Here is a 22077-nt window from a genome sequence, read left to right as displayed (position 1 = left end):
GCAAATAAAACACATGGGGATGCCCTTGTGCTCAACAAAGAAATACTGCGTCTCCCACTTTTCCTGAAATTGTCTGTGATCCTCATCAATCTTTCTCTTCACTGCAGGCTTTGATGAAGTCATGATGAAGGTATGACAAAATCTAATTTTGTAATAAACTTCTCTCCCTTCTCTCCCTTAGGCCTCCAATAATGCAAGGGACAGAGGGCAGGAGCAGCGGAAATGATGTCTGCACTAGGCGCAAAGTCTTCGCGATTATTCGCTTACTGAATATTCGCAATAAAAAATCGCATAGTAAAAAAATCGCAAAAAAATTGCATTAAACATTTGCATATCCCAAATGAAACTGCTCGGGGTATGCGAAGTTTAATGCAATTTTTTTCTTACTAACGCAATTTTTTTTTTATTTTAAAGAGTTATTTATTATGGGACATCACTGTTCAGACACATCAGAGTACTTTGCACTTCTGTTCAGACACTTAGCTACTGGTTTTGAAAGTATTACTGTAGTCTTTTCTTCATGTGGCATTCAGGCAAAAGTAAAACTCAAAAATCATTTAAGCAATGTTAATTTGATTAAACAATTTATCCTTGATAACCTGAGACATCAATCCATGGATAGCTTCTATGGTAGTTTTACAGCTGTCTCGTGTAGCTTTTGCAAGCTTGTCTTCTGACTTTCGGTCATGTGTTTCTAAACCCAACATGAAACTTCCTCGGCCCAGCTGGGCTTCTGACTGCTCTAATTTTTCAGACAAATCAAAGACCTGACCTGTGGTATAGTCTGCATTAGTAAGCAGGCTAGAAGAACTCAATGTATTCACCCAATATTTATTCCACAAAAGTTCAAGCAATTTGCGGTCCAAAGAGGATTTGAAATATGACACTTCTAAGGCATAGTATTGTTTGCAGTGTACACCAAAGTCTTCTATTTTATTAAGTGGGATAGTCTGGTACTCAGAAGGTCCTTCATCAGGAGGTTTGTAGCCCTTTGGGTATGTCCTAAAGGCTCCAAGATTTACTTTCCCTGCAGATATTGTTCTGGTTGGATCAATTACAACTGCCACAAATGGTTCTTGGAACTGCTGATTGAGCATTTGAGTACTGACGTCAATCCCAGAAAGCCAGCAGCCATAGCCAGGGTGACTATGATACCAGCCAATTGCATTTTCAAGGCGGCCAACCTGTTTGGCGTTTTCTATGTATGCGGCCATGTACTCATATGCAGCAGCCTGAGCATTTACTCGGGTTTCAGTGCCCTCTACAGGCAAAGCAAAACTGTCCATAATGATCATGGTTTCACCATCCACCTTGCCCAGCATCAAACCCATCACTTCCAAGTTGCCTCCAGATCTGGCATGCATCACCATTTTCAGTAGAGCCAGTGCTGAGATTTTGCAGTATTTAAAGTAATGGTGATCCTTAGTCCAGGGCTTGGCCGCCAGGATCTCCTGTTGCTGCTTCTTGTCGTACTTGTAGATCTCATCGATGCTCTGCGCTTCCTGCATGTTGTTGGCCAGTTCCCAGGTCTTCTGGGCCAGGTCGCTTCCGGAGGCCGCCATGGCTAAGTTTTCCGAGAGGCTTCGGAGCCTCATCCGCCGACAGGTGTGGAGCCCCACTAGCTCCTCGGGGCGGCCATGACTACTAACGCAATTTTTATTGCAATTATTTGGTAAACGAATAATTGCGAATACTGCGATTTTTTTTTTTTTTTTTTTTTGGTTTTTGGTTTTTGGGCCACACCCGGCATTGCTCACGGGTTACTCCTGGCTATCTGCTCAGAAATAGCTCCTGGCAGGCACGGGGGACCATTTGGGACACAGGGATTCGAACCAACCACCTTAGGTCTTGGATTGGTTGCTTGCAAGGCAAACACCACTGTGCTATCTCTCCGGGCCCGAATACTGCGATATTTAAAGGCCGGCTGCGGGCCACAAAATGTTGTACAGAGGGCCACAAATGGCCCGCGGGCCGCAAGTTTGAGGCCCCTGCCATAGATGTACCCACTAGACTGGGTATAGGGACCCCACTTTCCTATTTGTTCCCTTATTTCTGGCATCCCAACTTCATCTTGGAAGGGTTCATTGCTCCCAATAGGGACACTAAACTCCTAAAAATCTGTTCCCAGGGGCCAGAGCAGTGGTGCAAGCAGTAGGGCATTTGCCTTGCATGTGCTAACCTAGGATGGACCGCAGTTCAATCCCCTAGCGTTCCATATGGTCTCCCAAGCCAGGAGCGATTTCTGAGTGCATAGCTAGAAGTAACCCCTGAGTGTCACCGGGTGTGGCCCAAAAACAAATAAACAAACAAACAAAAAACTGTTCCCAGGACCATCTGCCTCTGCAGGTTCCATACTCCCCAGATGTGTACCCAAGTTTCTTTCTCCAAGCTGCATCCTCACAAGTTGCACCCCTAGATAGATGTGTCCACTTCACACTCAGCATGGTGAGGGGGTAAGTTATCTAAAGGTCTCCCTGGACCTGACAGTGGCCCTGGGTGTAAAGCCTCTGTTTGGGGCAGAGCCCAGAGACTTAGGGGCCAGGGTGAAACAGGGAGGATGTAAAGGAGAAAGTCAGTGCTGGAGAGAACTACTGTGGACTCCCTCCACCCCCCACCAAGCACCACTCACCACCAAACTTACCCTCAGGAATGACAATACCATTTATCTACTCTCCATCACCAAGCAGGCAGAGAGAATCCTGGAAGTGAAGCCTGAACCTCAATAGCCCAGGGAAACAGACTATGCATTGCCCTCATTTCCATCCTGAAGTCAAGGGCAGTGCCTCTGGGCTCCTCCAGTAGAGCTCCCCAAGAAGTCCTCGTGGCCTAAGCTGCAGTCTTGAGTATGGGGAGACCAGGGCATATCTCACCAATGGGGAGAGATCAAACTGGAGTAATGCTGGAGAGAAAACCAGGCCTGTATGGAAAGGAAGTGGAGGAGAAGGAAGAGGAAGAGGAGTCAGGGCCTGGGGCACTGGGGAGCAATCTGACCTCTAATAGGAATGACTAAGAATTGGCTCACTGTCTAGAGTGACCTAAGGGAGGCCATGATTTGGGGGAAGGAATGACCTTGGAAAAATGTGACCTTTGAGAGGCAATGGCCTTGAAAGCGAATGGCCCTGGAGAGACAATGGCCTTGGGAATGAGTGAGTTTGGAGAACAATGCCTTTGGAGAGGAATGACCTTGGAGAAGAATGACCTTGGGAGTGATGCTTTTGCAGAGGCAATGACCTTGGAAACAATTATCTTGGCAAGGCAATGACCTTGAGAACAAGGATTCCTGGCCAACAAATTGCCATTTCCATTACCCCAAGACTCTCTCTACAATAACACGTTGTCCCTAGGGTTGGTATGTTGGTATGTTTTGTCCTCCTCCAATCTGTGGGCTCTTAGAGAAAGGACAAGCTCTAAGGGTGGTCTCTGGCATCCAGCATCCTGCTGGGTCCAAAATGGAGCTTTGAGGGGTGGGGGAAATAAAACTGTGACAGGTAACAGAGTCATCTCCGGAAATCCTCAACCTAGGAGTGTTCTGGGGTGCATGTAGCGCCAGGATTAAATCCTGAGCATTGGCAAAATATTGGACCACATGAAGTTATCATTTAAGCCACATCCCAACCCCTCTTTTAATTAAAAATAACCATTTTGACACTTGGATATCTGACTCCATCAGAGTCCTCAGATTCTGGGAGCAGAATCATGCCAAGAGCTATAGAGATCAGGGCTGAGAAGTCTTGGGTTCTCTCCATGCCATGGCACCCTGCAGACGAAGGGAAAGAAAAGTGGCTCTTGTATTTTCCTTGAAACACATCCTGGATGTTGTGCCCCTTGCTGAATCCAAGGAACCTCAGTGGACTTTGCAAAGCCCCATGCCCTTCCTCCCTGATAATTTCCCATTCAGAATCCTTTACCTCTTCCTCCTGGAAGTGAAAGTGATGGACAAGGAACCCCTGGGAGTTTGCTGGCAGATCTCAGAGGCTCTTTGAGTTCTCAGATTTTCACTCCAGCATAAAAGGACCAAAGGACAAGCAGTCAAACATCTTCGCCCCACCAGAGATGGGAGAAGTTAGTATATTCTCATGCTGAGATCCGCTGGGCTTTGTTTGGTTTTACTTTCGTTTCCTGATTATAAAAGCAATCTATCCACATTACAAGAAAATCTCAAAGGCAAAGCAAAATATAAAGAAGCAAGAAAAAAAATGCCCCTTCATCATTCACTCACTGTCAAATAATAGCATATTTTCTACCTGTCTCTATACTTAGAGCTCTTTACATCATTCACGGAGGAGTTTTCTCAATTTCTCACATTACTTTTCACATTCAAAATTGTAGCTTACACAACAGTGAAAGAAAATAAAGGGAAAGAGGAGGAAACCTTAAATATTTATAATAGTATAGTGGGAAGGGTGTTTGCCTTGCACACAGCCAAACCATATTCATTCCCTGGCATCCCATATGGGCCCCATGGCATGCCAGGAGTGATTCCTGAGCACAGAGTCAGGAGTAACCCCTGAACCACCAGGTGTGGCCCAAAAATTAAATAAAAAATTTAAATAACCAAACAAAACACATATTTACAATATTGTTTCCAATTCTTTCTGAACTGCATTTAATGCTTTGTATGGAGAAGCCGCCATTTGTGTCATTTCACCAGACCTGACATGTGGGCCCTAGGTGTGTATCCAGTGTGGTCAAGTCTGGTTCTGTACCTTTCTGGCCCCATTGGTTCCACTTGTGCTTCCAGTAGGCAGAGACCTAGAACTAGCTAGAGTCACGTGGGAAATACAGGAAAGTCTGGGATGCCCTGGATGTGCCTGTGACATTTGTGGGGGAAAAGCAGAGTGACCTCACAATCTTCCCCGAAGTGACTCCTTTTCTCTCTTCCCATCTCCATCCATGGTGGTGGCCAGACACACCTAGAAAACGAGAAAGAAGGCATCCACTGTGCTTTGTCCTGGGTCACACAAAAATCTCCAAAGTACATCACCCCAAGGTCCTTATAGTAAGGCACCCATGTGTCTACAAAATGGCCAAGGAAACTGGTCTGAGCACTCAAACTTCTTAGCACAGACTGAAGCCATCCTGAGGGAATGAGGTTGCTTTACATGATTTAGAGGGAACTGCAAGATTTAGAAGAATTAAAAAGAATAGCTAGAGATGGATCAAAATGGAACTTGACACTCCGAAAACATATCTTCCTTTTCCTTTCTCTCTCCCTCTCTGCCTCCTTTTCCCTCTACCCAGTCCTCTCTTCTCTTTCTCATATCAATCTCTTCCTTCCCTTTTCTCTCCTTAGACTTAGATCTTCCTCTTCACATAGATCCTCTCTTCTTGGAGGGGGCTGGGGCTAGGGAATACATTGTGAACATCTGAAAGTTGGCATCCTCCTTGAGCTCCATCCCTAAGCAACGGAATCTAACCTCCTGCATTTTTCCATCAATTGCTGAGAAGAATTCTATTGGCTCTGCTAAGGTCTCATGCCCTTACCATTCAGCCACTTAGCAATGCCTGGGGAATAGTGCTCAATGATTGGCCATACCTGAACAGTCTGCCCATCTCATTGGCCCAGTCTGTTATCAGGGGGAAAAAAACATGCAAACAATTGCTGGATTGTCTTTTCTGAAAATAGACGTTTGAGTTAAACATCTTCATCTGCACCCCAGGTTCTAGGAACATTAGGTTATGAAAGAAAAAAGGGAGAGCAGTTGATGAGCATTGTCAAAGCAAGAAGCCCTTCTTGAAAGTCAATGTGAATTCCACTCTTACAAATGAGAGGATAAAAAAAAAATGAGAAGATGATGAAAGAATAATGGATAAACATCAGGACACACCCCACCCCTTCAATTGATTCTAAAGTAATATCGCATAATTATGCTACTTACTTGGAGATCTCGCATGCCAGATGACAAATGTTTCCCTTGCAATTAGCTGATTTTGCGTTGCCTCGTTTGGATGTTCCAGTTGTCAGGAAAGCCTCTTTCTCCATAAATATAAAATTGTCTGTGTGTCTCATCTGGACAAATCAGTAAACAAGGTATTTAAGAAAAGTGTATGATAATTACAAAGGCATGCTGTTCGGAACCAGATTACCTAAGCAGGTAATAAAAGCGCTGAGAGCTCGTTTTCATTTGAATGTCATCCACCTGCAGATAGCAAGAGCTTCTGACACTTTTAATTAACTCCTAGGCCATCTCCCCTTCACTCTGCCTAGGGTAGAAGGTGGCTTCTGCTTTTCTTCTTGGCAGTGGAATGAACTGGGCTTCACCGCTTTGGTCTCGAACCTGGAAATCTTCCTCAGACACCGAGTGAATTCACAAATTCACTCGCTGTGAGTGATTCTCAAAACTGATTTGCAAGAAGACAAATAGGAATGACCAGACTTGTGCTTGATATTCTAATCCCCTGATTCCTCCCATCTTAACCCCCTGCCTTTAATTATTATTGTTGTTGTTGTTGTTGTTAATTTTTGGCACCTCAGAGGCCAGATCAATAACACAGTGGATAGGGAGTTTGCCTTGCACAGCCTACCCAGGTTCAATCCCAAGCATCCCATAAAGTACCCCCAAGCACTAAAAGGAGTAATTTTGAGCACAGAGCCAGAAGTAACCCCTGATCACAGCTGGGTGTAGCCCCCAAACCAAAAATAAATAAATTAATAAATAATAATTTTGGCACCATGGTTTTCAAAACTGTTCTTTGCAGAGATTCAGACATGATACATCCAAGCACCACACCCAGCGCCCCAGTGTCCTCTCTGCCCACCCACAGCCTTTTGTAGCCAAGGAAACCAAGACTCCAAGGTCACCGCTGATGTGTGACGGAGCTGGAGCTGGAAAACGAGCCCATAAGAGTCCAAGGTCTCCGTTCCCGCCACCACGTGATGAGCTCAGAGGTTGGCAGCAGGGGACGAGAAGGCGACCAATGTTTCCTCCCAACTGTCAGGTTCCCTGATGACAATTTCGGTGGCTCTGCTCAGAAGTGGCACGAAAATAACATCTGGTGAATCAGAGCTCAGGGGAACCAGGTTCCCTCATCTGTTGTACTTTGCAAGGCAAAGCTCACGGGAGCCGTCTCGAGCCTGGCAGAACCTCATGCCTTCCCACGGATGGCAGGCAGAGAGCAGTGGCACCAGGGCCCTGCGGGGTTTTGCACCTGAGCCTCGTTCCCTGTGTGAGATGTGTGGGTATAGCTACGGGAAAAGGAATACTGGCCCCTCTCTGCCCCCACTCTTTTTTCCCACAGTTCTTTCCCCTGGAAAACAAGACCAAAATCCTACTCTGAAATGACTGCCTGGATTTCATTTCTATGGGGGCCAGAGAGATAGAGCATAGGACTGGTACAGGAGCATTGCAGGCAGAAGTGAATCTCTAGCACCACCTGGTTCTCCCCCCACCCAAAAAAAAAAAAAAAACCCAAAAGAAGACCCAAAAGTTCAATTAAAAGAAGTAGGGGCCAGGGGGCCGAAGCAGTGACACAAGCAGTAAAATCTGCCTGACGCACCTAGCTTAGGATGGACGGCAGTTCGATCCCATATGGTCCCCAAGCTAGGATTTCTGAGAGCATAGCCAGGAGTTACCCCTGAGTGTCACCGGGTATGGCCCAAAAATAAATAAACAAATAAATAAATAAATTAGAGGCCAGAGCAACAGCACAGTGGAGAGAGTGTTTGCCTTGCACGCAGCCACCCCGAATTCAATTCTCAACATTTCATATGGTCCTCCAAGCACTGTCAGGAGTGATTCATGAGTGCAGAGCCAGGAGAGGAACCCCTGAGTACTACCGGGTGTGATCCCAAGACAAAAAACAAAACAAAACAAAATATAGATTTTGATCAAAGGAGTCAAAAATGGGGACTCAGTCTTCTTCATGCTCAGTTGTAAATGCCCCTAGGAGAAAATCTTGGCTGCCTAGGGGAACCCCTGCAAATACTCCCACCCACACCAGGAGAAGCAAACCCTCAAGCATTGGGCCTGGGACTCAGCCTGGCACAAAAGTTACTCAGGCTGAGCACTGGGGGACAAACCCAAGGGAATGGGTCACACATTTTGGCACATTTGCTGAAATTTTGGCACAAAGTGCAACCCACTATCCCAGCTCCATTACAGATGGGAAACACACACACATACACACACATACACACACACACACACACACACACACACACACACACACAACTTACCTGAACTCAGTTTAACCCTCTGTGAAATGGGGTCAAAAGAATCAGAAATAACGACCCCCGCCTGGTCCATGAAATCTAAAGGAAGTGCTTGTAAATTATTCCCTAAAAGCGATTCTGCTCCTCTTTGGGGAGTTAATAAAGAACTTTCTCTCAAATTAACCTTAATAAACTGGCTTTTAAAGAAACCAGCATCTGGGGCCGGAGAGATAGCATGGAGGTAAGTCGTTTGCCTTTCATGCAGAAGGTCATCGGTTTGAATCCCGGCACCCATATGGTCCCCCAAGCCTGCCAGGAATAACCCCTGAGTGCTGCCAAGTGGGACCCAAAAACCAAAAAAAAAAGAAAGAAAGAAAGAAAAGAAAGAAAAGAAAGAAAGAAAGAAAGAAAGAAAGAAAGAAAGAAAGAAAGAAAGAAAGAAAGAAAGAAAGAAAGAAAGAAAGAAAGAAAGAAAGAAAGAAAGAAAGAAAGAAAGAAAGAAAGAAAGAAAGAAAGAAAGAAAGAAAGAAAGAAAGAAAGAAAGAAAGAAAGAAAGAAAGAAAGAAAGAAAGAAAGAAAGAAAGAAAGAAAGAAAGAAAGAAATAAAGAAAGAAAGAAAGAAAGAAAGAAAGAAAGAAAGAAAGAAAGAAAGAAAGAAAGAAAGAAAGAAAGAAAGAAAGAAAGAAAAGAAACCAGCATCTATCAGTCGACCAAGAACTTCTATCTAACCTAAGTATAGCTTTGTCTAAGCACGATTTTCTTGGGTTTCATTGCTGCTCAGCTGTGACTTTCTCTTGGAGCTCCCCACAGGGAATTCTGGGCTCTCTGTTCTTCTGGCAATGCTGTCCGAAGTCCTAATAAAAACCATTTGGGATGAAAAGAAATTATGCTTCCCAAGGCAGTCAGTCTCCCAAGCTCCCCTCGTTACCTAAGTCTTGAGTCAGTCAGTCACTCTAACTCATAACTCAGTTGCATCCTTGATCAAAAGGGGCCAAGGATGCACCCCTTTCTCCCATTGGAGGAAACTCTGGTCCCCTGATGGTCACATATTCACATCCCTCTCTTCCACATTGGATGGTCCACCCTGTATAACCATCAAAACTTAGCAAGTGTGACTTCAAAAAGACATCGCAGCCTCTGCCTTCTGTTCTCTCTTGGATCCCTGGAGAAAGAATCCTTGGATCTAGAGAACAACGACATAGTCGGTTTTTGTTTGCTTGCTTTTTGGGGGGGGCCCCACCCTTTTGACGCTCAGCGGTTACTCCTGGCTATGCACTCAGAAATCGCCCCTGGCTTGGGGGGACCATATGGGATGCCGGGGATTGAACTGCAGTCTGTCCTAGGCTAGTACTTGCAAGGCAGATGCCTTACCTCTAGCACCACCTCTCCAGCCCCAGCCACCTAGTCTTAATGGGAAGATTCTACCCAGAAGGAAGGGGGACTGGAGAGATAGCACAGCAGTGTTTGCCTTGCAAGCAGCCAATCCAGGACCTAAGGTGGTTGTTCGAACCCCAGCATCCCATATGGTTCCCTGTGCCTGCCAGGATCTATTTCTGAGCAGATAGCCAGAAGTAACCCCTGAGAGCACCACCAGGTGTAGCCCAAAAACAAAGACAAAAAAAAAAAATAAAAAGAAAAAAGAAAATTGAAATGGTTTCATGCTTTGGGGCCAGTGAGGTGGCGCTATAGGTAAGGTGTCTGCCTTGCAAGCGCTAGCCAAGGAAGGACCTCGGTTCGATCCCCTGGAGTCCCATATGGTCCCTCCAAGCCAGGGGCAATTTCTGAGCACTTAGCCAGGAGTAACCCCTGAGCATCAAACAGGTGTGGTCCCTCAAAAAAAAAAAAAAAGAAGAAGAAGGAAGGGGCCATCCAACCACCACTCGTCAAACAGAGTCACCCTGTCAGGGTGCCATCTTGGATGTAAAGTCTCCAGCCTCTGTCCATTTTGTGAATGAGACATTGGCCATGGCCTTGAGAGACCCTGAACCAGAACCATACCTACTGAGTTGCTTTCAAACTCCTGCTCCCAACAGCATAGGAAGTAATACAGGTGTGGACTGTAGGATGTGATTTGCCAGGCTTTAGTATGCCGTTATGCCGCCATCCATTCATCAGCAAGAAAGGCCCATGCCTCAGCCTCATTCACATAGGCCCTTAAAAATGTGACTTATTTCCCTTACTAAAACAGAGCGAGCAAAGCCTCTGAGCTGGGTGGAAGATGCTGCTGTCACCAGTGTCAGTGAATCACTTAAATTATGACTCAGGAAGAACCAGAGCCATAGCACAGTGGGGAAAGCATGCAGTCGACCCAGGTTCAATCTCCAGCATCCCATGTGGTCCCCTAAGCCTGCCAGGAGTGATTTCTGAGTGCAGAGCCAGGAATAACCCCTGAGCACCACCAAGTGTGGCCCACAAACAAAAAATTTATATATATAATTATATATAAACATATATGTATATATATACACACATATATGTATTATGTATATATATATACATATATATGTGTATATATACATATATATATATATATATATATATATATATATATATAGCTCAGGAGAGGGGAAAGAGTGAGAGAGCACAGTGGAAAGGTCACTTGCCTTGCACATGCCCAGCCCAGGTTCCATCCCTGGCATCCCCTTATGGTCCTCAAGCACAGCCAGAAGTAAGCCCTAAGTAAAGCCCTCAACATCACTGATTGTGGCCCAAAAAAATCAAAACTTAAATTAAATATGGCTTAGGTGACTATAGCCTCAACTTTTCCCTTTGTTTATTTTTTATTTTGCCTTTTTGTTTATTTATTATTGGGGTCCACACCAGGAAATGGGACTGTATCAGGGATCCAACCCAGGGCCCCTGTCTATCTGCAAAGCAAACACTACATCCCTTGGCACTCTCTCCCAGGCCATGTATTTTGTGTTTTATTTCATCTTGATTAATTTTCACTTTAAGAGCCCCTTGAGCACAGATCTAAAAAGAGATTCTCCCACTAAATGTTGATGTCCTTCTCCTGGGAAGCACCCCCCCCCCCAGCTCGGCTCCCACGAGATACCACGGACCAGGCTCTCTCAGAAGCAATTTTATTTTATAAGCATCTGGATGATGCTTATAAAATAGATGAGAAAGTGGGGGCAGAGTACGGTGCGGAGGGTGTTTGCCTAGCATGCAGCTGGACCAAATTTGATTCCTGGCATCCCTGAGGTTCTTCTGAACACCGTCAGGAATTAGGTGCAGAGCCAGGACTCAGCCTGTAACACTACCAAGTATGCACTCCCCCCAAATAGCTGAGAATTGTAAATAAAAATTCACTGCAAGGGACAGAGAAATAACTGCAGGAGTGAAGGCACTCGCTTTGCAAATGGGTGACCCATTTGGTCGCAGCACAACATGGGCCCAAAAACAGAGTTGGGGGTGCCCTGGCACCAATCTGCCCCGAAAGGTGGCCAATATACCAGATGTCCATCCAATAACAGTCTCAGAGTGAGAATAGGGGGTGGCTACTTCAAGAATCATCTGGGATCCCTCATCTGCTGGACCCTCACCCCAAGATTCTGTATCACTCCGGGTGTGTGGCCTGGGTGGTCGGTGTGTTTGAAAGGCACCACACAAGGCTGAGGGCTGGGAACTAATCCTCCAGGGCGGCTGCAGTTCCAGGCTCCCTGGACAATGCGTGACCTCTCCCTGTCTCCATCCATCGCCAGCATCCACGCTTCCACGGCACATAAATCCGGACGGTGGGAGAGAAATCGCTGAGCTGACAGATGGAGGCCGGGACTGACCCTGCACTGCCTCCTCATTTCACAGGTGAGGGAGCCGGAATGGCTCAGAGAGAGAAGGGAAGATTGGCCAAGGTCACTACTGGGGCTGCAACGCAGGCTCCCAAACAGAGCCTAGCCTTGGTTCTTGACCCTTCCCTTTGAGCGGACAAACTCTTCTAGGATGACTACCTGCAAAACTCTGCTCTACCCCTGGGCAAATATTAACCCCTTGGGTGCTCCGCCTGGGAGAGCAGGGGGTTTGGTGACAGTGTGACTTCCTGCCCTACCAGCTGTTGGAGGAGCCCATGCGGGATGAGCCACCTGAAGGGCGGGACTCTCCCAAGCTACTGCATACTGCAGAATTCAGAGGCCACAAGCACTGCACCAGGACTCAGCTCTCTTTTACTGATGAGGGCAGAGGCAGGAAGGTCAAAGTCCCGGCACTTTCCCTTTTCCTGAAGGAAATTGAAGTCAGGCTGATTGCAACCACCCTTAGGCATGCAGGAGAGAACTGGAGAGAAAGGACTGGAGATATACAGCTTCCAAGTGGTGTCTGGGGTGGAGAGGAAGGAAGGAAAGGAAGGAAGGAAGGAAGGAAGGAAGGAAGGAAGGAAGGAAGGAAGGAAGGAAGGAAGGAAGGAAGGAAGGAAGGAAGGAAGGAAGGGAGGGAAGGGAGGGAGGGAGGGAGGGAGGGAGGGAGGGAGGGAGGGAGGGAGGGAGGGAGGGAGGGAGGGAGGGAGGGAGGAAGGGAGGAAGGGAGGAAGGAAGGAAGGAAGGAAGGAAGGAAGGAAGGAAGGAAGGAAGGAAGGAAGGAAGGAAGGAAGGAAGGAAGGAAGGAAGGAGGGAGGGAGGGAGGGAGGGAGGGAGGGAGGGAGGGAGGGAGGGAGAAGGAAGGAAGGAGGAAGAAAGGAGGGAACGGAAGGAAGGAAGGAAGGAAGGAAGGGAAGGAGGGAGGGAGGAAGGAGGGAAGGGAAGGAGGGAGGGAGGAAGGAGGGAAGGGAAGGAGGGAGGGAGGAAGGAGGGAAGGGAAGGAAGGAAGGGAAGGAAGGAAGGAAGGGAGGAAGGAAGGAGGGAGGGAGAAAGGGGGGAAGGGAGGAACGGGGGAAGGGAGGGAGGAAGGGAGGGAGGAAGGGAGAAAGGGGGAAGGGAGGAAGGGAGGGAGGGAGAAAGAGGGAAGGGTGGAAGGGAGGGAGGGAGGAAGGGAGGGAGGGGAGGGAGGGAGGAAGGGAGAAAGGGGGAAGGGAGGAAGGGAGGGAGGGAGAAAGAGGGAAGGGTGGAAGGGAGGGAGGAAGGGAGGGAGGGGAGGGAGGGAAGGAAGGGAGGAAAGAAGGAAGGGAAGGAAGGAAAGGAGGGAAGAAGGAAGGGAAGGAAGGAAAGGAGGGAGGGAAGGAAGGGAGGGAAGAAGGAAGGGAAGGAAGAAAAGGAGGGAGGGAAGGAAAGGAGGGAGAGAGGGAAGTAAGGAAAGGAGAGAGGGAAGGAGGGAGGGAGAGAAGAAAGGAAAGGAGGAAGAGAAGGAAGGAAGGAAGGAAGGAAAGGAGGGAAGGGAGGAAGGAAGGGAGGGAAGGAAGAAGGAAGGAAAGAAGGAAGGAAGGGAGGGAGGAAGGGAGGGAAGGAAGAAGGAAGAAAAGAAGGGAGGAAGAAAGGCAGAAAAGCAGGAAAAGCTTGCCCTCAATTGCTTTCTTAGGATTGTTTTGCTCTAAAATTGCTAATAGAAAGTAATCAGTAATAAGTAAATTAAAGAATGTTGAAATTACACTCTAGAACTTATAATTGGCTGAATATAGACAGCAAAAAAATTGCTTGCAAAATTTAGATTGGCAAAACTTGACCCAAGAGACTTGAACATGATCGAAAGAACAAGAAACTAACTACAAAAGAAGCAAAGCATGAAAAAACTGCAGAACACCAAAGTTATCCTCAGCAGAAAGTTGAGTGAAGGGAAAGGATTAATGAATCAAATGTTCGTTGTAAAATTTAAATGGAAAATAATTGATCCCATGAAAATAATTTGACTACAAATAAACATTTTAATGGGAAAAATGGAAATGGTTTCGTTAAGCTGTAGCAAAAATTAAACTCTGAATTTAAATGACTTAATGGAATTTGCTCCATGAAACACTTTGTCACTGGAAAATTAATGGCATTGGAATTTTCACATTGGCGGAAAAAATTAAGTTTGGGGGGCCAGAGCGATAGCGTTTGTTTTGAACGCAGATGACACAGGTTTGATCCTCAACATCCCTACGGTCCCCCAAGCACTGACAGGAGTAATTTCTGAGCATAGAACCAGGAGTAACCCCTGAGCATCACCGGGTTTAGACCAAAATCCAAAACTAAAGAAAAAAAAAAACTGAGTTAGGAACTAGGGGTAGAAATGAAGAGGCATCACGAGCTCCCTCATGCCTTGTTTTCAGCATTAGAGGGAAGCTGGTCAAAGGTTGCTGGCTAGGTTCAGGGCTGGTTGCCTCCTGGGTGTTCTTACTGTGCTCTTGGAGCGGTCTCTGAGCCCTGGTTAAAACACAGGATCTGCGCAGCTGAGCTGGAACCCCGCCAAGATCTTTGACTTTTTCATAAGAACCAGTGGCTGCGTAGCTGCACTCATGCAGACCCCCCTTGAGTGTATATGTGTGTATGAGGGATCTCTGCAGGGCAAAAGTGGAACCTCCCTGCCCTCCCCAGACTCAGTCCCCTGTCCACCTATACCCGTCTCTACCAGGGTCTTTCAGGCTTTGAAAACGTCACATAATAGCTCAGTCAGCAGAATGCCTGCCAGTTCCTGCCCAAGCGTGTCCCTGGCCCAGTCATTTGTTTGGGGCTCATCTTTTCTCTTTGAGGGAAACCTCATGATGCACTAATTCAATCGTCTTTAAACCGCCTTCATCCCCACCCGCAGGTGGGTGAGCTCCCTATTCCCAAGGAAGGAAAGCCTGAAGCAGGGGGAGGCCGAGTTTCTGAAAGCTGAAGGTTTCAGGCACAAAAACCAGCTCCCACTCTGTTGATCTTGGGCCTCTAGGCTCAGTGTTTTATCACCTGTCTAATGGGAACAGGAGGGTGAAGAGGAGAGGGGGGGGAGAAGCGAGAGGGAGAGAGGAGAGAGAGGAGAGAGAAGAGAGTGGGAAAGAAAGTAGACAAAGTGGGAGAGAGAGGGAAAGAGGAGAGGAGAGAGAGGAAAGAGAGGGGAGAGAGAGGGAGAGAGATGAGAGAGAGGAGAGAGTGAGAAGCCTATGAAATCCACAGCTACACGTCAAAGGGATATTGTGCGTGTTCTGGTTCCCTAATGGGGTTTCTGCCCTGTCCTGCAGAGCCATTTAGGGAAAACAGGAGCTTCCTGGAACCCTTTAAATTAAACTCCAGTTTAATCCTCATCACTTTCACCGCATTCCCCAAACACCGCATAACTTCCAGAGCACCCCTGGGTGCAACCCCCCCAAACCAGACAAACAAAACATCCAAGACACAGAGACAGTGGGAGGGCAACTGGCATCTGCAGAGACTGACACGACTGCAGGGCAGAGCACAGAAAGGCTCTAACAAGCAGGACCCGTTTGGTCCCTACCAGAACTCAGGCATGCTAGTCCTGGCTGACTTCACAAGGACTGAAGCCAGAGGGCAGCGAAGTGATCCGGGGGCTCTGAGCTCGCTACCAACAGGACTCGGGAGTGTCTTTAAGAAGCAAAAAATAAAACTGCAAGTCATGCACATTTTCCCCTTTCTCAGCTGCCAGTGAATCTCCGCTGGATTCTGAGGATTTAGGATGCAGAATATGAGCTTCCTCGCACCCTGGTCCACAGGACTGAATCCAACAGTGTGGAACACCAGTTCCTAGTAGGCTCCAGACACGGGACAAACTCAGGACCCTTCTCCTGTCCTGCCTTGGCCAGAGGGTACTGGTCAGGTCAGGACACACCCCAGCCCAAACTAGAACTTTAAAGAAACATCCAGTCTGAGCAGGTGAGCAGAAAGGCCACAGGACAACCCATGGAATCTCTGCTTTCATGGCTGTAAAATAGGATCACAACACACACACATCATGGGGGACCTGGGAATGCACTGGTCTGAGTCATCGACTGACTGTACATCCATCACATCCCCCATTGAATCAGAAAGGTGTGGCCCCCATGAATGGGACTAGTGCCCTTACAGATAACCCCTACCTCCACCGAGTGAGGACAGAGAGGAGACAACTCAGCCATGCATGAATCAGGAAGGGACAGAGTCCACTTCCACTTGCCGTCTTACAACCTCCAAGACAGCAAGAAGCACTTCTCTGAGACTTATCTGTCCCCTGGCCTGTGGTTGTGTGACTGTAACCTACCATATCTGGTCCATGAATGGAAGCTGCCTTGCCAGGATTTCATCTCCACCCCATAATGTGAGCCCTCACCTTCCCCCAAGAAAAGACAAGAGATCTCAAGTGGGGTGAAGTAACCCTGGGAGCAGTAACGGGGATGGAGATGCTTCCAAGAGAAGAGAGACATCTATGAAGGGCGCCCCTAGTGGATCATCTCCATGTGTCTGTGGGTTCAATGTACCACCAGGACCTTCAGAAAGAACCTCTCTCTGAGTTGCCTGTCCCGGAGACAGAGGAGGAAGCCATTGACAGAGTCAATGCCCTCTCCCATATGTTCAGGACATCTGTACCTTTGGTTTGGGGGGGGGGGGGGCACAGCTGGCAATATCAGTGGTTACTCCTAACTTTATAATCAGGAATGACACCTAGCAATGCTCAGGGGAACATATGGGATGCTGGAGATTGATTTGGGGCCACACCCAGTGATGCTCAGGGATTACTCCTGGCTATGCACTCAGAAATCGCTCCCGTCTTGGGGGATGTTTATGGGACGCCGGGGGATCTAACTGCGGTCCATCCTAGGCTAGAGCGGGCAAGACAAATGCTTTACTGCTTGTGCCACCACTTCGGTCCTGATGCTGGAGGTTGAATCCAGGTCAACTGCATGCAGAGTAAGTGCTCTGCCTGCTGTACTCTCTCCAGACACCCCTTCCCCATATCTTTGGTTCAGGATTCTCCTTGACACACCCTGGGAAGTATGTGAACAAACCAGGGAAGTGCTGTGCTGGGCTGCAGGATTAATGTAGGTGGTTGTGGCAATGAAGAGAAGAAGAATCAGGATTCTGGGTCCTGAGTATTAACTCAGAATTCAGAAAAGTTCATAGGATTATCACATTGGGCTGAATGAAACTCCTTACCTTGCACATGTGAGGCCCTGAGTGAATATTGGTCCCCAGCACTGAACAAACTACCCAATCTCTGCCAGGTGACCCTCAGGATGAATTAGTTATGAGCCAATAGTTATGAAACCCATCACTGCAGCATCACATACTGCTAGAAAAGGTCTTTAAGTTCCTGAGCAGAAGAGGCCAGAGAGATAACAGAGTGGTAGTGCTTGCATGCACCAGGAAGGACACGGGTTCTATCCCTGGCATCCCATATGGTCCCCTGAGCCTGCCAGGAGCAATTTCTAAGTGCAGAGTCAGGAGGAACCTCTCAACACCACTGGGTATGGCCCAAAAACAAAGAAAAAAGTTTCTTAGCACATTTAGGAAGGCCCCCCCAAAAAAGTTATAGAAAAATGTGAGAAATATTAGGGATGATGATTCTGGTGGTGATGATAAGCTGGGACAGTGATGATGATGATGTCACAAAGGGAACCTTATCATCTCAAAATCCTCTTCTGCAACTGGTCCCTTGGTCAACTGGTCAACTCTTACATGCTAGGTCACCAATTGGCCTCACTCTACCATCCTTGCATCTTCTAAACATGAAAGTTCTTGCAATGCTTCTCATGCCCCAAGATGCTTCTTTTCCCTGGAACTTGTGGGCTTCCAGGGGGTAAGACCCCATCTATGGGTGCTCCATTCCAACATCCAGTTCCTGAGAAAGTCCTTCCTTTACATCATTCCTATTCTGACCTATCAGCTCTGCCACAGAATCTGACATGTCACAAAGAAGGCAAATCATTTATGTGTTGAGTACATGCAAGATGAAAGACTGCTTTTCAAAATAATATTTTCCTACACCAACAGGTAAATCCACCACTTTCCCAAGATAAATCCACTTCTTCCAGTCATGCAGGAGGCAAAGACTAAACTCACAGCTAACAGACTTCCGGGAGGGGAGGTAGACTCTTGCCTCTGCCTTGGAATTTCAGCCTAAGTTTTGCAAACTCATGGAGGAAAAAAAATAAGAGTTGAAGACTCTGAGTTTCAAAATTCTAGGTTTTGAGCATGAGCAATCAAAAGCATCAAAGACTCTTGGCATAGAAACAATGCCATTAATAATAAATTTGGCAGAATTAATCATCCATTAGGATGAGTTTTCCAGCCTCCAAGGAGTTGGCGTTTGCCAAAACCGAAGGAGGCAAGTTAGCTTCTGGACTGTTGCATCTTGGGAAAAGGGGCTAGATGCTCTCTGGAGTGGAGCCATTCCCAGAAATTCAGCAGTCTTCCCTTCTCTGTGGTCTTGATCTCCATGGTTCCAGGCCCCACACAAGATATTTTGAGAGTATCACCCAGCAAGCGCTCTGCCTGCGTTCACATGACTTCTGCTGCAATGTTTTGTTATTGTTGTTCTGATCTTATCATTCCCCTCTTACTACTTGATAAATTAAGCTTTACTGTGGCTCTGTGGTACATGAAAAATGTATGGCGCTCCTGGGTTCTGTTTTCTCCAGAGTTTCAGGCCTCCACTGTTGCCCGAGGGCATGGCACAAGATGAAACCCGGAAGGTGCCCACAGTCTGAGACAAAGGTGACTGTTCTTTCCTCAGCATCTGCCTGATTTCTCTGTGTGGCTCCTCTAGGCCACAACTGCTTTTTAGCATTTTGCTCTGGCTTCTTCTTTGTTCCTTCCTGCTTCTGTGGCTGAGCTTGCAAATTCAGCATCAGCTCTGTGATGTCTCTGGGGAAATCCATCCTGATCTTTGGGCTGGAAAGGGAGCTTATTCTTTGCTCTGATTCCACACCTCTTGACATCACTGCTTTCCCCCTTATCTTTATGACATAACCCCTAACCTCCCAAGTATAAGAATTGAGTCCCATTATCAGGGATTCCCTCCCTGCCACTTTGAAGCACAGGTAAATGTCTGATAAAGAGCTACTATGAGACCAGAGCAATAGCACAGTGGGTAGGGTGTGTGCCTTGTATGCAGCTGACCAGAGTTTGATTCCCAACATCCCATATAGAGCCTGCCAGGAGTGATTTCTGAGCTCAGAGCCAGAATTAACTCTGGAGCACTGCTGGGTATTCTTTCCCCAATAAAGAACTACTATGCAAAAAATAATTGGTATGCTTCTCCAATATTCTCCCACCCACTTTTAATTTTATTTTAAGCCTTTCAAACAGTGCTCAGGAGATCTGATGTCACCTCCTGGCAATTCTTAGCCCAGTGGTTGAATGCAAGGGGCTCAGAATATGCTGCTGCTGGAGTCTTACAGTACCAGAAATTTCCTAGATCACCCCAGCAATGCTCAGAGGCTCCAGTATTGTACCCTGCAATGCTCAGGGGCTCATGTAGTGCTGGAGATTGAAGCAGAGTTGTCCATATATGAGGTTTGTACATAACCACTGAGCATCTCCAGAAGCACCCCTCTATTTTTCAATGTTCACTCCCTCCCATGTTCTTCTTTTGCCCTCATCAAAATCGACCTCACATTGTGCAATGAAAGATCAAGTTGCCACCTTCAGAATCTTGGAGTTCCCACCGTGGAGAAGCTGGCACCATGTCTTTGCACAGACTCGGCTCATCCAAGAAATATTCTTTGTTCAGGCTGAATTCAGCTGCATCCTCATCACCAGCCACTTCTGCTGGGAGGCTCCTTAAGGTCTGCAATTATTTCACGACCTTCTTCTAATCAACCTGCGGCCCACAAGGGCTCATAAATGGCATTTGTCTTTGTGTTGCTACTTTTCCTGAGTTTTGAGAATTAAGCCCCTCTTGGAGCTCTGGGCTCTCCTGGGGGAAAGATTACCTTCCATTTTGTGAGAGAATTAAGGTTAATCAGTAAATGGCTCTTGTGAATTAAGAAGATACTCCAGGCAAAAAATAAAACAGAATTCACAGTACAGAGAGCACATTTCAGGTTTGTGAGTTGGTGCACTCAGAGAAAATAGTGATGTAAGAAGTCCTTCTTGACTGCCCCTGAGAGATTTAAATATAGAGATCACAGTTAAACAAAGTGAAGCAAAAAATATTAAGGGTCTACTCTGTTCTATGCTGTTCTACAAGGGCATGAATATAGTTGCCAGCCTCTACGATGGCCCCCAATGACTCCAACATGGCCTCAGTGATTCCAAGATAGTACCCAATAACTCCAAGATGGCTACCAAAGATCTCAATATGACCCCTAAAGATTTCAAGATGGCTCCCAAAGATTCCAACATGGCTCCCAGTGATCTCAAGATGTAATTCCAAGTAATCCCACAGTAATTACAAGATGGTACCCAATGGCTCCAAGATGGTTCCTAATGTTCTCAAGACGCTTCTCAAAGATTCCTGTTACCCTTAACTAGTCTACTCCCATATTGAATAGACTGACCTTTGTAATCAATATGATTTTGCAAAAAAAAAATAAAATGGAATGTGACTTCTGAGGCTGAGTATGGTGGCTTCCCTCTTATTTTCTTTTGGACCACTCTCTCAGAGCTTTAAAAAAAAAAAAAGGTATCCACAGCCATGTTGCAAGAACATTCAAGCAACCCTATTTATCTAGGTGCATGTGACAAGTGAGGTCTTTTTCCAACATCCAGACTAACCTGAGTGACAACCTCAACAGAGTCACTGGGTTCAAAGAAGGGACTTGGCATTGACTAATTGTAAAAGGAATTGCTTTTGTTATTTGGTTTTTATGTTTGCTTAAGTTCTAACTAGATTTAGTTCTGTGACATCAAAAAGTCTTCATTAAGTACAGCTACAGAAGAATAACAAAAGGAGGGCCCGGAGAGATAGCACAGCGGCGTTTGCCTTGCAAGCAGCCGATCCAGGACCAAAGGTGGTTGGTTCGAATCCCGGTGTCCCATATGGTCCCCCTGTGCCTGCCAGGGGCTATTTCTGAGTAGACAGCCAGGAGTAACCCCTGAGCACTGCCGGGTGTGACCCAAAAACTAAAAAAAAAAAAAAAAAAAAAAAGAGAAGAATAACAAAAGGAATCCTTGTGGTATGGAATTGCTCTGTGTCTCCAATCTAAGTGTTAATATCCTGCTTGTGATATTGTCCTAGTTTTGCAAGATGTTGCCATTGGGGAAACTGGGTACAAGATATACATATCCTATATTTTGTTCTTAGAGCTGAAATATAAAACCCAAAATGATCTCCAAGAAAGCTGTAATAAAAAAAAACTTAAAGAATAAAATAAAACAATGGACCTTCCACCCAAATTAAATTTAAGGCTGATATTGGTCTCTTGATAAATCCAGTGGTAACCAATTCACAGGCAGCAGAAAACAACCCATTTTACCCTAAGAGTAACTCTTCATTTATTCCAGGAACCTATGAATAGTAGAAAATTAAATGTCCCTGAAAAATCCACTGGCCATTAAATTGGGGACAAAAAGTGAATGACCATTGGGTGATAAGAAAATGGATGGGGTTCTAAAATCAAATATCAACTTTTCCTGAGCAAGGCACGATGTTTTGCATCCCATTCATAAAACAGAGATAGTCCAGAGCTTAAGGCCTTTCATGCAGCCAACACCCGTTCAATCCCTAGCATCCAACATGGTTCGTCAAGCATTGTTGAAAGGGATCCCCGAGAACAAAGCCAGAAATAAGCCCTAAGCACAGTCACGTCACACACACACACACACACACACACACACACACACACACATACACACACACAAAAACACACACAAACACACAAACACACAATATTATAATAGTCACTTCTTTAGCATTGCAACATCCGAAATGGACCCAAATATAATCCGATACTGAAATACTATATTAGAGGACAAGAAAATATCCAAGGCAAAGATTCCTCCACTTAGTGATAGGTTAAAAAACCAAGGGAACTTCCTTAAGAGGCTTTATCTTGGTATAACTTTCCATGGCCCCCTCCAATCTTCCTATGTGTTAATTAAGCATATTCTCAAATAATATCATTTTGTTCAACCTTGGTACATACTTCCTCTGCAGGTAGGATCAAT

The 22077-nt window shown here is 46.3% G+C and overlaps 1 protein-coding gene across 1 annotated transcript; it reads right to left on the bottom strand.

Annotated features, from left to right (window-relative positions):
* Positions 1-395: 395 nt before the first annotated feature.
* On the bottom strand, positions 396-1636 carry LOC126001259 (COP9 signalosome complex subunit 5-like). The gene has a single exon (XM_049768493.1). It carries the CDS (start codon positions 1593-1595, stop codon positions 558-560), a length of 1038 nt encoding a protein of 345 aa, XP_049624450.1. The 5' UTR covers positions 1596-1636; the 3' UTR covers positions 396-557.
* Positions 1637-22077: the final 20441 nt, after the last annotated feature.

This window comes from Suncus etruscus, chromosome 2 (genome assembly GCF_024139225.1).
Source record: "Suncus etruscus isolate mSunEtr1 chromosome 2, mSunEtr1.pri.cur, whole genome shotgun sequence".
NCBI lineage: Eukaryota > Metazoa > Chordata > Mammalia > Eulipotyphla > Soricidae > Suncus > Suncus etruscus.
Note: the sequence above shows the minus strand (reverse complement) of the source record. Positions and strands in the feature narration are given on the sequence as shown.

What these genes read in the sequence shown, in the direction of transcription:
- LOC126001259 (XM_049768493.1), bottom strand. Translation starts at nt 1,595, where the DNA reads ATGAGGCTCCGAAGCCTCTCGGAAAACTTAGCCATGGCGGCCTCCGGA.